Below are 16,480 nucleotides of genomic sequence, written 5' to 3'. Positions count from 1 at the left end.
GTCAAAGCTGAGGTAACAAGCCTTCTAAGCTGTCCTATCTGTTACTAAGGGAATCAACAACTACTAACTCACATCCCTTTACTGGTGTGAACCATGTTTTGATGACCATATGTAACTCAGGATTTACTCATGAGATGGTGGGGGGGAGTCACATACACTAAAACAGTTCTGTTCATTTGGAATGATTCGGGGGTAAGGCTCACATCTCATGCTGGTATGAGCATTAGAGCAGCAACCAGTAAGCTGGTTTGTCTCATAGCAAGGTATGGTAGGTAGTACATAATGCATTGATAGCTCTCCAACGGGTTACAGATTTCTGCTGTCTCAGGCCATATGGGTTCCGCTTTCATGGCTGCACAGGAATGAGCCTTGTCTGAGTGTGTGTATGAGTGTACAGGAGTCTATGCATGCTTTTATGTGTGCATGCATACGCTTCATCTTGGAGAGGACCTATTTACCATGGCAGAAAGAAAAGGAAGTATCTTCCGGTCTGTCTTCCAGAGACTAAGCTTGATGTCATTGTGCTTTACTTCATCTCTGAACATTAAATTATAAGATAATTATGCCATTTTGCAAATAAATAATGCACTTGCATTTGTAGTTTTTTGCACTAAAATAATAAGCAAGAGATGTGGGTTTCGGTCCCTGGGTCAGGAAGATCCTATGAAATAGGAAATGACAACCCACTCCAAATCCCCTGGACAGAGAAGTCTGGCAGGCTATGGTCCATGGGGTCACAGAGAGTAGGACACAACTGAGCAACTGAGCACACACAATAATAATGCAAATAGGCTTGCATAAAGCAGACCTAAAATTGAGTTTATGCCCTACATTCTGAGGAGGGAAAGTGATTCGTCCTCCTGACAATGAACCAACACAATCTAAATTCAACAATGTTCCACATTGTCTAAGTGGACTTGACAAAAGGGAAGGGAGTAATTCTTATTTAACAATTTTTTTAATGGAAGGGAGGGGAACTCTAGTTAACAAAGACTTGGTTCAACAAATTACAATTATCAGCTGTAGTGTCTTGTATCCATATTACTCAGTAAGGGATTTTAAAACAATGTACCCCATCACCTACTCACTGCCCTTAAATAGGGCAAAATTAAGTAAGAATTTTTTAAAAACCTAGAGTTCTAATGTTAGTCTGATTAAGATAGCTTTTTTTTTTTTTTAAACTAAGTCAGTTCAGGTTGATAACCACTAACACTTCTACTCTGGCATTTCACTTAATCTACCTTAATTCCTCAGCTTCAATAACTAGTTTTGTCTAGTTTGTGAACTGTACCTTCTCATGTAAATGTGCTTTACCAGCATCACTTCATCAGCATGTTACTAGTTGCAAATCCACCATGTGCCAAATATTTCATGGGATGGTTCACTTCTTTTTTTTTGTCTTCCAAGCCAACAGTGAAAGTAGAGTTTCCCTTGGGTTTCTGTTGTCATTTTTTTCCAAGTTGTCCGTGCAAATCCATGAAATGACCTGATCATTTCCTTTTGAAGTTATGTAGAAAACCTAACAAAAATACCCTGGCTCAGTCCTTTCTTTTTCCACAGTCCCTAGGAAGTGGGCTGGAGTGAAGTGTCCTCACATGGGTCTAACTGCATTCTCAGTGCACCAATTTTATGAAGATACCAGAGTTGAAGAAATTCCTCCGGCATGGCATGAAAGCCAGAAAAGGGTAGGACATTATCATAGTAGTGGTGGCTGATGGGCTGTTCATGCATATTCACAGAGAAGGGCCAGAAGCCATAGATGGCCACCTCTTCACAGAGGCCCAGGGCTGCGCTCACCAGAAAGAGTCCTGTGGACAGGCGCTTGGCGTGAATTCCCCTACTTTTCCAGAACTTCCCAATGCTACGCAGAAAGTTGGGGTTGGCAAAGAGCACTGTTTGATTGGCACCAACATCTGACAGTGTGTAATAAACCCGGAGGGATGGCTCTGTTCCCGTCTTCATAGAAAAGGCAGGCATGTAGATGTAACTGTGGTTATAGACCTTCATGTGGTCCACAAACGTCTTTCTGGACCACAGCAGGTTCTGAAACCTATCAAAGAGAAGAGGCTCAATTAAACCCAGGGAAAAGTAACTCATCAATACCCACTCTACAGTTCTTCTGATGCCCTGATAGGCATGTCTTCTCTGCAAAAAACATAAAAAGCACTTCTCTTGATTTAAAATCCACCTTGAACTTACCAATTATCTCTCATCAAGTAGCCTGGCTTTCCCCCACCCCAACATCTTACACTCAGGTTAAGATTTCTTAATGAAATTCTGTTTGAACTGAAATCCATTGCACATGCTGTTCTCTTTTAGAATTTACTTGCCTGGAATATAAAAATGATTTAATACTCATGAATTCACAAAGGTCGTTGGTTGTTGAATAGACTTGATAAAAGCTACCTGTGGGGCAGACATAAACACAGGACATTTTTCTTCATATGCAAATCAAAAGAACCATTTCAGAGATATTCTTCCCACTGAAATGCTCTGATTCTACAGGTATGAAGCTTTACCAATGAATGCTACAATTATAATAATATATGGAAAAAGAAAGACTTGTTTTGATTAAACAAGGTTGCTGAGATCTGCTCATATTGCTAGCTCCAGAGAACTCTACTTTTCTATGTTCTTTCAATTTGGATTACATAGGAGGATTTCTGACTGAAATGTATTCAGTTAAAACTTATGGTGGACATCCTGTGTGTCAGGCATTGGGGAAGTAAAATGTTTGATCTCAAGAAATTCAAGTCCAGTTGTAGAAACAAAAAATATAACTGAGAACATTAATATAATATAATAACATTACATTAACATTATATATTAAGCACTTAATATAATAACATTAATGTTCTAAGTACAACAGTTGACAGTTGTATAAATTACTATAGAATACAGATGAAAAAATAATTGTCTTGGGAGAGTGGGTTCCAAAAAGAGCTACATTGAGGGGATGGCACTTAAATACATTTCCTTAGGGGAACAAAAGAAGAATAACCATGAAACTATAAAAGACACCAATTGCAAGGGTGCACAGGGTCCTGAAGCAATGATAAAGATCCTGCGATAAAGATTCTGTGTCTCTGGAATGAGTGAGGCAGGGATGACTGGCGGAGGCAGTGGTGGAAGATGAGGTGTGTTGCAGAAACCCTTGTGTGTCTCTCATTTGTTTGGACTGCACTCTGATGATGGGGAACCTTCACAGAAGTGAGTACGCACAGCACTTTACTACCTGGATTACAAATATTCCATCATTTGTTTAGCTCTCAGTCTTTGTCAAGAAAAGTGACTCTGGTGATCTGGGGAGGACAGAAGCTGATGGCCTAGAGACCAGTTAAGAGACTGCCGATGTAGGTCAAACGAAAAAAGACAGTGAGTGAGAGGAGGGCCTTGCAACTTCTTCTTCCACATGGAAGTCATTTGTCTCAGGTTACATGCAGGTAAAGAAGCAGCATCTGATGGGGTGGAGAGGGAGGTGGGAGGGGGGTTCAGGATTGGGGGACACATGTACACCCATGGCTGATTCATGTCAGTTTAGTTGCTCAGTTGTGTCTGACTCTTTGTGATCCCATGAATCACAGCACGCTAGGCCCCCCTGTCCATCACCAACTCCTGGAGTTCACTCAAACTCATGTCCATTGAGTCAGTGTTGCCATTGAGCCATCTCATCCTCTGTCGTCCCCTTCTCCTCCTGCCCCCAATCCCTCCCAGCATCAGGGTCTTTTCCAATGAGTCCAACTCTTCGCATCAGGTGGCCAAAGTATTGGAGTTTCAGCTTCAGCATCAGTCCTGGAAGGACTGATCTCCTTTAGGATGGACTGGTTGGATCTCCTTGCAGTCCAAGGGACTCCCAAGAGTCTTCTCCAACACCACAGTTCAAAAGCATCAATTCTTCGGCACTCAGCTTTCTTCACAGGCCAGCTCTCACATCCATACGTGACCACTGGAAAAACCATAGCCTTGACTAGATGGACCTTTGTTGGCAAAGTAATATCTCTGCTTTTCAATATGCTATCTAGGTTGGTCATAACATTCCATCCAAGGAGTAAGTGTCTTTTAATTTCATGGCTGCAATCACCATCTGCAATGATTTTAGAGCCCCCAAAAATAAAGTTAGCCACTGTTTCCACAGTTTCCCCATCTATTTGCCATGAAGTGATGGGACTGGATGCCATGATCTTCGTTTTCTGAATGTTGAGCTTTAAGCCAACTTTTTCACTCTCCTCTTTCACTTTCATCAAGAGGCTCTTTAGTTCCTCTTCACTTTCTGCCATAAGGGTGGTGTCATCTGCATATCTGAGGTTATTGATATTTCTCCCGGCAATCTAGATTCCAGCTTGTGCTTCACCCAGACCAACGTTTCTCATGATGTTCTCTGCATAGAAGTTAAATAAGCAGGGTGACAATATACAGCCTTGATGTGCTCCTTTTCCTATTTGGAACCAGTCTGTTGTTCCATGTCCAGTTCTAACTGTTGCTTCCTGATCTGCATACAGATTTCTCAAGAGGCAGGTCAGGTGGTCTGGTATTCCCATCTCTTTCGGAATTTTCCACAGTTTATTGTGATCCACACAGTCAAATGCTTTGGCATAGTCGATAAAGCAGAAATAGATGTTTTTCTGGAACTCTCTTGCTTTTTCCATGATCCAGTGGATGGTGGCAATTTGATCTCTGGTTCCTCTGCCTTTTCTAAAACCAGCTTGAACATCTGGAAGTTCACAGTTCACGTATTGCTGAAGCCTGGCTTGGAGAATTTTGGGCATTACTTTACTACTGTGTGAGATGAGTGCAATTGTGTGGTACTTTGAGCATTCTTTGGCATTGCCTTTCTTTGGGATTGGAATGAAAACTGACCTTTTCCAGTCCTGTGGCCACTGCTGAGTTTTCCAAATTTGCTGGCATATTGAGTGAAGCACTTTCACAGCATCATCTTTCAGGATTTGAAATAGCTCAACTGGAATTCCATCACCTCCACTAGCTTTGTTCGTAGTGATGCTTTCTAAGGCCCACTTGACTTCACATTCCAGGATGTCTGGCTCTAGGAGAGTGATCACACCATCGTGATTATCTTGGTCATGAAGATCTGTTTTGTACAGTTCTTCTGTGTATTCTTGCCACCTCTTCTTAATATCTTCTGCTTCTGTTAGGTCCATACCATTTCTGTCCTTTATTGAGCCCATCTTTGCATGAAATGTTCCCTTGGTATCCTTAATTTTCTTGATGAGATCTCTAGTCTTCTTCATTCTGTTGCTTTCCTCTATTTCTTTGCACTGATCACTGAGGAAGGCTTTCTTATCTCTCCTTGCTATTCTTTTTAACTCTGCATTCAGATGCTCATATCTTTCCCTTTCTTCTTTGCTTTCGCTTCTCTTCTTTTCACAGCTATTTGTAAGGCCTCCTCAGACTTAAATTGAAGAAAGTGGGGAAAAGCATTAGACCATTCAGGAATGACCTAAATCAAATCCCTTATGATTATACAGTGGAAGTGAGAAATAGATTTAAGGGACTACATCTGATAGAGTGCCTGATGATCTATGGATGGAGGTTCATGACACTGTACAAGAGACAGGGATCAAGACCATCCCCATGGAAAAGAAATGCAAAAAGATTCATGTCAGTGTACGGCTAAAACCACCACAATACTGTAAAGTAATTAGCCTGTAACTGAAACAAATTAATTAATAAAAAGAAAAACAAATTAGGGAATACTATGTAGCTATCAGAGAGAATGAGGTAGTGCACATGTATACGTAAGTCAAAACATATATATATATGCAGAAAAGGTGTCAAGTATAATAAATATATGAAATTATAAAAGAGCAAAAAAAAAGCAGCAGCATCTGAGAATGGAACTGAGCCATATCAGCAGAGGAAAGTCTGTTCTGACAGGTTGGCAGAGCTCATCAGAAATATGTGAAACTGAAATTCTGAATACACAAATCCACAGGATTTTATGTTGCAATCAGTGTTCTGAACTCTGCCTGCCACGAAAGGTGGGTCTCTCAATTCTGTAGGAAGGGAGATTGCTCAAGTTTTCTTCATGTCCTTGATTCAGCAGCCTGCCTTAGGAACTTTTCCTGGGCCCTGACAAATAGAGAAGTGATAACAGGTTTTTAGGTGTGATTACTTTACCCTGTAAGAAGCCATGGAAGAACACTGATCCCTATTGTGGAGCTGGGCCAGCCTCTGCAACACAAATGCCTACTTCCAACTTCAATAGGCTCCACCTAATAATTCTTTTTTTCTCTCCATTACCCACCCATATCTGCTACTCACCAATGCTTTCCCGATCATGTAGACATATCCTGCAGATTACCTCCTACTTATGGCTCAGACGATAAAGCGTCTTTCTACAATGTGGGAGACCTGGGTTCGATCCCTGGGTTGGGAAGATTCCCCTGGAGAAGGAAATGGCAATCCACTCCAGGACTATTGCCTGGGAAATCCCATGGACAGAGGAGCCTGGAAGGCTCCAGTCTATGGGGTTGCCAAGAGTCGGACACGACTGAGCAACTTCACTTTCACTTTCTCCAACTTTAGTTAGAATAACTTGCATCACAGATTTCTAGACTTTGATGACAGCTGCACAGGGAGGTGAATTTTTATCCAGCCCTCCCTGCTGATTCTGATGCAGGTGTCAGGGGCTACAGTTATTCAGAAAATCAACACCATCAATGTAAGTTATCTAACTCTCTGTACCTATCTATGGGCATCTCTTTCTTTACATCTTCCAATTTCATCCTTGTTGCATTTCTGAGAGGAAGAAGTTTCTCTCAGAAACTGTGAAACAGGCTGTTTTACACCCCCTAGTGTGGGGGTGTGAAAACAGTCAAACTCTCCATCTCTATTGAATCATTCCCTTTTATCTACTAAACATGGTTCTAACTTAATAAAAGATAATTCATTGTATGCCCGGGCTGTTCCCAGAGCCACCCTCTAGTCCTCTCATTTCATCATCAACATTCTAGAGCAGTAAGTACACTCGTACTTGTTCCCTTTCTTGTTGTATTCCCTCCTCACTGCTGTACAGAATGGTTTGTATTCCATAGGGTTCTGCTGGCGGTTGGAACTTATCCCTATTTTTGTAGTGGACTACATACTAAAGAGAATAACAGACAGCTCCAATAAAATCAGGGCAGTTGAGTTTGTGTTCCCTGTCTTAAAGCTGACTGATTATTCTCGAAGATGGCAGTCTTCCTTCCTTGAGTTTTAACCTTGAAAAGAAACACACATCTTGAGTGTACTATTGTACCAATTTTATTGGCGTGGTTAAAAAAAATCTATGTTTTTTATTATTTTTATCTACCTAATTCTTCAGAATAGCTCAGAATTGTTGTATACTGTATGAATGGAAAACTATAAAATAACTGAAAAATAAGAAAAATGAAACTGACCAGTCAATAAATCATTAAGCATAGAAATGATTAAATATCATGAATATGGACATGTAGTAGAAAAACACAGCACAAAGCACAGAAATACAGCACATTTGACAAATGAATTTAATATGTGGTAGTAGAAAGTTGATGAAATGTTTAAAATCAGTTAATAGACAATGTCAAGATAAAGTGTTAGTCACTCGGTCATGTTCAACTCTTTGCAATCCCAAAGACTATGGCTTGCCAGGCTCTTCTGTCCATGGGATTCTCCAGGCCAGAATACTGGAGTGGGTTGCCATTTCCTTCTCTTTATTATGTCAAGATAAATAGTTAACAGTTTGGAAATTTGAGGGGAAACATATTTGTACTTGACAAGAAAATTTTAAAAAAAAGGATAAATATTTAAAGTCCACATTAAAGAATACAAGAAAAACTAAAGAAAAGAAATCAAAATCTTATCATTTACAAAGTACTTTTTCCAAAGAAAAATGGTGACAAAATTATGTTGAGATGTGAAATTTCATTGCCATGAAAAATAAGATAACTGAAATAAAAGAGGGAATGACCCCCAAAAATATGTTCAGCCAACATGACAAACAGAATGTTAATGTTGATAACATGAAAGAAAGCATGAAAGAAAGTGTGAAACATTAAGAAAGAAAGTAGCTCAGTCATGTCCAACTCTTTGCGACCCCAAGAACTATAGACCACCAGTCTCCTCTGTCAGGTAGATTTTTTTTTTTTTAACTGTCTGAAGCCACCAAGGAAGCCACCAACATGAAAATGGACAAAAACAGAAAATTAGAGGGAACTGAAATTCATAAAATGTTCAGCTTCAGGTTGCCAGTCAAGATGCAAACTGAACAGAATCAGAGAAGATGAAAGGTCCAGCTCTCCTCTCCTACAGCATATCTCTAGAAACAAGAGAAAAGATAATTTTAAAAATCTATATCTATTCTGAAAAAAAAAAAAAGAAAAAAGAAAGCAAACCTTCAGTGAATTCCCACATCTGGAACACTTCTGAAAACAGAAAGCTTACATTAAAAAAAAGCAGAATGTAAACTAATCTGCCAAGCATTGCTCTAAAAGTTAGCTGTGCCCTAAGCCTTAAGGCAGGAGACCCTGGAGAAGGTATGTGTCTTGGTACAATCAACAAGGTTAGTATTCAGATTATGGAGCAGCAGGAACACACAGGTGCACTGAACCCTAAAATCCTGCAATGACCAATCATCACTGTGTGTAGTGAGGAGGGAGTGTCGATCTCTATGGAGGGGCAGTGGCTGCATGCATAGATGATAGCTGGCCCAGCCTATGGGAAACTGAGGCTTCTTTACAACTCATACAGTATTGGTAGCCAGGCTTATACCAGGCTTGACACTGATGGGTCAAGAGAGAGACCTACATATTATGATATCTGAGAGTCACCCAAGAGAAAGCCACCTTGCCACTTTTTCTTCAACTGAGAGTGAAGCCCATCTGTCAACAGGTCCAGTCTCTCACAGAGCTCCAAACAAGAACAGATACTCAGGATGAGAAGATGCTGAAGGTAAGTCTTCAACATGAGGGTTAGAGAACAGAATGGAAGAACAAAAGAACTCAGAAAAGGCCAAGATCAGAAGACTCTTGAAGGTCTATAATTTGTTTAGAAATGGCAATAATTATCACACCAATGAACTAAGACTGGGATGCTATAAAATGAAAGAGAACATTTAGGCAGCAAGAAAGAACTACTGGTAATTAACATACATAACAACAGATGGATTCTGGTAAAGGAAAGCCCCAGAAAGTCAGCTTACACAGCAGGCTGAGAAAGCCATCAATCAGATTCTAGTGAGAGAAAAAGTTTCTAAAAGGATGTCTCGACAACAAAAAAGAGCCCCTGATAGATTACATGCTGGCAGTAATGAAAGATTTGCAGCTCTGATGAGAGTCTGGAGATGAATTAGTGACTATTGCATCAAAAGTCTTTATTCACTTTGGGGAAATATTTAAAAAGTTGAAAGTGAAAGTCACTCAGTCATGTCAGACACTTTGTGACCCCATTGACCATACAGTCCATGGAATTCTCTAGGCTAGAATACTGGAGTGTGTAGTCTTTCCCTTCTTCAGGGGATCTTCCCAACCCAGGGATCAAGCCCTGGTCTAGAGCATTGTAGGCAGATTCTTTACCAGATGAGCCATAAGGGAAGCCCAAGAACGCTGGAGTGGGTAGCCTAACCCTTCTCCAGCAGATCTTCCCGATCCAGGAATTGAACTGGGGTCTCCTGCATTGTACGCGGATTTTATACCAACTGAGCTATCAGGGAAGTATCATTAAATGTTGAACCGCGTATTAAATATTTGTAACAGATTTTTTTTTTTTGGTCTCAGATGCAAAGAGGACGTAGACACTAAGGTAAGCACTGACCATTGATTTGATTGTGATATATCTGGATTGAGAGATCAGGAAAGGATAAGTGTATGGTGGAGAATAGTGCTGTGAGGAGCACTTTAAGAGAGAAAAATCTTAATTTTCCATAAGAAATCAATAGATAAATGAAAAAATTGTAAATTGCAATCAATCATGTGGCTTTTAAATGTGAGAAGAGAAATATCAGCTAGAGAAGCTGAAGGCTTTGGAACATTTCTTGAGGGAGTATATGACAAGAGACTGCTGCTTTCTGTATGAAGCTCTGTCATATCATTTGGTCTTGAAAACTGTGCACATTTTGGTAAAATTAGAATCTAGAGTTTCTAAATCATGAAAATATGAAGTAAAGAATATATATATGTGCAACTGAATCACTCTGCTGTATAGCAAAAATTAACACAACACTGTAAATCAACTGTACTTCAACAAAACAAATTTTAAAACCATAAATGAATGTATATTAATCCAAAGAATAATACCACCCAAAAAAGTAATAGTCAAGAAACTTGACTGGTGCACCTAACCAGATAGTTTCAAAATACACATAGCAAAACTAATTAAAATTCAGATAGATATTCACAACTTCACGATCATGATTAAGTCTTTAATTTTAAACTATTATTTTTAAACATGAACAGAAACTTTCTAAAATGATCAGATATTATGTCAGAAAAGAAAACATATAGTATGATATATATGTATACACAAATATATTAAAATAATTACCACCATTCAGTCCAGATCATCTGATCAAAAATGTAATAAAATGAGAAGTCAACAATAAAAACACACATCAGTTCAGTTAGTTCAGTTGATCAGTTTTGTCCGAATCTTTGCGACACCATGGACTACAACATGCCAGGCTTCCCTGTCCAATACCAACTCCCAAAGCTTATTCAAACTCATGTCCATCGAGTCAGTGATGCCATCCAACCATCTCATCCTCTGCTTTCCCCTTCTCCTGCATTCTATCTTCCCCAGAATCAGGATCTTTTCCAATGAGTCAGTTCTTCACATCAGGTGGCCAAAGTATTGGAGTTTCAGCTTCAGCATCAGTCCTTCCAATGAACATTCAGGACTGATTTCCTTTAGGACAGACAGGTTGGATCTTCTTGCAGTCCAAGGGACTCTCAAGAGTCTTCTCCAACACCACAGTTCAAAAGCATCAATTCTTCAGCACTTGGCTTTCTTTATAGTCCAATTCTCACATCCATACATGACTACTGGGAAAACCATACCTTTGACTAGATGGACCTTTGTTGGCAATCTGATTTTTAATATGCTGTCTAGGTTGGTCATAGCTTTTCTTCCAAGGAACAGGCATCTTTTAATTTCATGGCTGAGGTCACCATTTGCAGTGATTTTGGAGCCCCCCAAAATAAAGTCTCTCACTGTTGCCATTGTTTCCGCATCTATTTGCCATGAAGTGATGGGACCAGATGCCATAGAAAACATATTTTAAGAGGAAATTTGTCAACTTTTACAGATAACATAATTACCTGTTAGAATATATATGAGAACCAACTGAAAATTTATTTATTTAAACAAAAAAGACTAGATAAACTTCTAAAAATCCATAGTTAAACTTCATGGATAGAGGTGAAATTCATCAGCTTTATAAAGAATGTCTACAAAAAACCTTACACCTAACATCATACTTTATGGTGAGAAACGAAGCTCCCCCACTATCATCAGGAACAAGTCAAAGATATCGTCAAGTCAAGGATCTCACCACTACTTTTCAACATCATCCTGGAAGTCACCGCTAATACGATTAGATATGAAAAGTAAGTAAAAAGTACACAGATGTGGAAGGAATAAGCAAAACTGTCTTTACAGATGACACATATAGAAAATCTGAAAGAACGGAAGCTGGTGGGACTAATAAGTGACTATAGCAAGGTTGCAGGATTGCTTTCCTATGCACCAGTAATAACAAGTGGAATTTGAAATAAAAAACACAATACAATTTATACTAGCAACCCCCAAAATGAAATACTTAGCCAGAAACCTACCAAAATATGTACAAAATCTATGTGAGGAAAACTGTAAAACTCTAATGAGCTAAATAAAAATAAAGCAACAAGTAAATGGGGAAACACTACATGTTCACAAATAAGAAGACTCAATATTCTCAAGACGTCAATTCTTCCCAACTTGATTTATAGATTCAATGCAACTCAAATCAAAAGTCCAGCAAGTTCTCTTGTGGCTATCAACAAATCTTTCTAAAGCTTATATGGAGAAGCAGAAGTTGGGCTTCCCTTGTGGCTCAGTGGGTAAAGCGTCTGCCTACAATGCGGGAGACCCGGGTTCAATCCCTGGGTCAGGAGGATCCCCTGGAGAAGGAAATGGCAACCCACTCCAGTACTCTTGCCTGGAAAATCCCATGGACTGAGAAGACTGATAGGCTACAGTCCATGGGGTCACAAAGAGTCAGACACGACTGAGCAACTTTCCCTTCCCTTCCCTAAAAGCCTGAGAATAGCAAATACAATATGGAAAGAAAAGAATGAAGTTGGGGGACTGACACTATCTGACTTCAAGTCTTACTATAATGCTATAGGAATCAAGATAGTGTGGAATTGGCAAAAGAATAAATAGATCAGTGTAACAGAAGAGGGAACCGAGAAAGAGACACAAAAATACAGCAGGTCTTTGACAAAGGAACAAAGGTAGTGGAGCTGAGACAGTCTTTTTAACAAATGGTGCTGGAGCAAGTGGACATCTACATGCCAAAAAAAGAAAAAAAAAAGGAATCTAGATACGGACTTTACACCTTTCACAAAAATTCACTCAAAATGCAATATAAGTCTAAATGTAAAATGAAAATCTATAAAACTCCTAGAAGATAATAGAACAGAAAATCTAGATGACCTTAGATATGGCAATGACTTTTTAAATAAAACACCAAAGGCACAATCCATGAAAGAAATCATTGATAAGCTGGACTTCATAAAAATTAAGAACATTTGCTCTGTGAAATACAATGTCATGAGAATGAGAAGACAAGTTATGGCTTGGGAGAAAATATATGCAAAAGAGACAGCTGACAAAGAGCTATTATCTAAAACATACAAAGAACTCTTAAAACACAACAAGAAGAAAACAACTCAATTAAAAAATAGGCCAAAGACATTGACAATTCACCAGATGGCAAATGAGCACATGAAAAGATGTTCTACATCATACATTATTCAGTTCAGTTCAGTTCAGTCACTCAGTCGTGTCCGACTCTTTGCGACCCCAGAACGGCAGCATGTCAGGCCTCGCTGTCCATCACCAACTCCCGAAGTTCATCCAAACTCATGTCCATTGAATCGGTGATGCCATCCAACCATCTCATCCTCTGCCGTCCACTTCTCCTCCTGCCCTCAATCTTTCCCAGCATCAGGGTCTTTTCAAATGAGTCAGCTTTTGGCATCAGGTGGCCAAAGTATTGGAGTTTCAGCTTCAACATCAGTCCTTTCAATGAACACCTAGGTCTGAGCTCCTTTAGGATGGACTGGTTGGATCTCCTTGCAGTGGGATATTCAAATTAAAACAACAATGAGACATCACTACATTATTTCTGGGGAGGCCAAAATCCAGAACATGGCATTCATGATCAGTCACCAAGTTGTATCTGACTGTTTGCAACCCCATGGACTGTAGGCAGCAGGCTACATGATATCACTACATGACATTTTGATATATATACATATCTTTCTTTATTGTTTGTATCCTCTTGAATGTATTGAAAAAAGACTTGATTTTGTTTACTGCTAAATCCATAACACTAAGAAAGCTACCTGACACATGGCACCAAATTAATATTCATGAATGTCTCCTGAAGTATGCAGAAAATCAGAAACCATCTAGGTGTCCATCACTCAGGGAATGGGCAAGACAAATAGCATTATGTCCATTATAAGCAGTGTTGTTATTCAGTTACTAAGTTGTGTCCAGTTCTTTTGTGACCCCATGGACTGCAGTACCCCAGGCCTCCCTGTCCATCACCAACTCTCGGAGCTTACTCAAACTCATGTCCACCGAGTTGGTGATGCCATCCAACCATCTCATCCTCTGTCATCCCCTTCTCCTCCTGCCCTCAATCTTTCCCAGCATAAGGGTCTTTTCAAATGAGTCAGTTCTTTGCATCAGGTGGCCAAAGTATTGGAGTTTCAGCTTCAACATCAGTCCTTCCAATGAACACCCAGGACTGATCTCCTTTAGGATGGACTAATTGGATCTCCTTGCAGTCCAAGGGACTCTCAAGAGTCTTCTCCAACACCACAGTTCAAAAGCATCAATTCTTCGGCACTCAGCTTTCTTCACAGTCCAACTCTCACATCCATACATGACCACAGGAAAAACCATAGCCTTGACTAGATGGACCTTTGTTGGTAAAGTAATATCTCTGCTTTTTAATATGCTGTCTAGGTTGGTCATAACTTTCCTTCCAAGGAGTAAGTGTGTTTTAATTTCATGGCTGCAATCACCATCTGCAGTGATTTTGGAGCCCAAAAAAATAAAGTCAGCCACTGTTTCCCCATCTATTTGCCATGAAGTGATGGGACTGGATGCCATGATCTTCGTTTTCTGAATGTTGAGCTTTAAGCCAACTTTTTCACTCTCCTCTTTCACTTTCATCAAGAGGCTCTTTAGTTCTTCTTCGCTTTCCGCCATAAGGGTGGTGTCATCTGCATATCTGAGGTTATTGATATTTCTCCCAGCAATCTTGATTCCATCTTGTGCTTCACCCAGTCCAACGTTTCTCATGATGTACTCTGCATAGAAGTTAAATAAGCAGGGTGACAATATACAGCCTTGATGTACTCCTTTTCCTATTTGGAACCAGTCTGTTGTTCCATGTCCAGTTCTAACTGTTGCTTCCTGACTTGCATACAGGCTTCTCAAGAGGCAGGTCAGGTGGCCTGGTATTCCCATCTCTTGAAGAATTTTCCAAAGTTTATTATGATCCACACAGTCAAAGGCTTTGGCGTAGTCAATAAAGCAGAAATAGATGTTTTTCTGGAACTCTCTTGCTTTTTCGATGATCCAGCAGATGTTGGCAATTTGATCTCTGGTTCCTCTGCCTTTTCTAAAACCAGCTTGAACATCTGGAAGTTCACAGTTCACGTATTGCTGAAGCCTGGCTTGGAGAATTTTAAGCATTACTTTACTAGCGTGTGAGATGAGTGCCAACCTAGATAGCATATTGAAAAGCAGAGACATTACTTTGCCAACAAAGGTCCATCTACTCAAGGCTATGGTTTTTCCAGTGGTCATGTATGGATGTGAGAGTTGGACTGTGAAGAAAGCTGAGCACTGAAGTATTGATGCTTTTGAACTGTGGTGTTGGAGAAGACTCTTGAGAGTCCCTTGGACTGCAAGGAGATTCAACCAGTCCATTCTAAAAGAGATCAGCCCTGGGATTTCTTTGGAAGGAATGATGCTAAAGCTGAAACTCCAGTACTTTGGCCACCTCATGTGAAGAGTTGACTCATTGGAAAAGACTCCAGTGCTGGGAGGGATTGGGGGCAGGAGGAAAAGGGGACGACAGAGGATGAGATGGCTGGATGGCAACACTGACTCTATGGACGTGAGTTTGAGTGAACTCTGGTAGTTGGTGACTGGCAGGGAGGCCTGGCATACTGAAATTCATGGGGTCATGAGAGTTGGACACGACTGAGTGACTGAACTGAACTGAAATGAGATGAGTGCAATTGTGTGGTAGTTTGAGCATTTTTTGGTATTGCCTTTCTTTAGGACTGGAATGAAAACTGACCTTTTCCAGCCTTGTGGCCATTGCTGAGTTTTTCAAATTTGCTGGCATATTGAGTGAAGCACTTTCACAGCATCATCTTTCAGGATTTGAAATAGCTCAACTGGAATTCCATCACCTCCACTAGCTTTGTTCATAGTGATGCTTCCTAAGGCCCACTTGACTTCACATTCCAGGATGTCTGGCTCCTGGTGAGTGATCACACCATTGTGATTATCTGGGTCATGAAGATCTTTTCTATACAGTGCTTCTGTGTATTCTTGCCACCTCTTCTCAATATCTTCTGCTTCTGTTAGGTCCCTAACATTTCTGTCCTTTATTGTGCCCATTTTTGCATGAGTGATTCCCTTGGTAACTAATTTTCTTGAAGAGATCTTGTGTTATTTACTTGGCTTCTTAATATTTTGGAGCAATTACCATGTTCATAGTTGCTGTCATTTTTCTATCTCTGTGCAGCTGTTTACCAGCTGTTGCTTCCTTTTTCTCTGTCAATGAACACTGATTTTTCTGTTAATTTATATTACCTTCCTCCTCTGGACCTTCTCAACCTACAGGGTTGCCTCTTCCACAAGAAATATTTTACCAGATGGCAAACAACCCATCATAAGAAGCTATCCTCTTCATACACAGTACATATTAAAATATGTACTAAGAAGGCAAACTTTAAAAATATTTGCAGGGTGAAGCTTTCAAACTTAAACTGAGGATGTTGCTAGAGGATGTTCCTCTTAGAGAGAAATTTAGGACAGGCCTTTAAGAGATGGATATATTTGAACTGAATTTTGAAGAGTGAGCAGAAGTTAGCTATGTATATGAAATTGAAAAAAAAAAAAAAAAGAGCATTTCTGCCTGAGAGAGAAGCATGGGCAGAGGAACAGAGGGAGAGAGGGGGTTCTGGGAAGTGCAAACAATTTAATATGA

The 16,480-nt window shown here is 39.9% G+C and overlaps 1 protein-coding gene across 2 annotated transcripts in view; it reads right to left on the bottom strand.

Annotated features, from left to right (window-relative positions):
* ST8SIA1 (ST8 alpha-N-acetyl-neuraminide alpha-2,8-sialyltransferase 1) overlaps positions 705-16,480 on the bottom strand; it is a 180,861-nt gene continuing 165,085 nt past the window's right edge. Inside the window, exon 4 of one of the 2 annotated variants that reach the window (XM_018048409.1) lies at positions 705-2,050. In XM_018048409.1, the coding sequence (XP_017903898.1) occupies positions 1,564-2,050 (487 nt within the window). In that variant the 3' untranslated portion in view covers positions 705-1,563. The remainder of the gene's footprint in view (positions 2,051-16,480) is intronic. The other variant, XM_005680759.2, reaches the window with a different exon arrangement.

This window comes from Capra hircus, chromosome 5 (genome assembly GCF_001704415.2).
Source record: "Capra hircus breed San Clemente chromosome 5, ASM170441v1, whole genome shotgun sequence".
NCBI classification, from domain to species: Eukaryota; Metazoa; Chordata; class Mammalia; order Artiodactyla; family Bovidae; genus Capra; species Capra hircus.
Note: the sequence above shows the minus strand (reverse complement) of the source record. Positions and strands in the feature narration are given on the sequence as shown.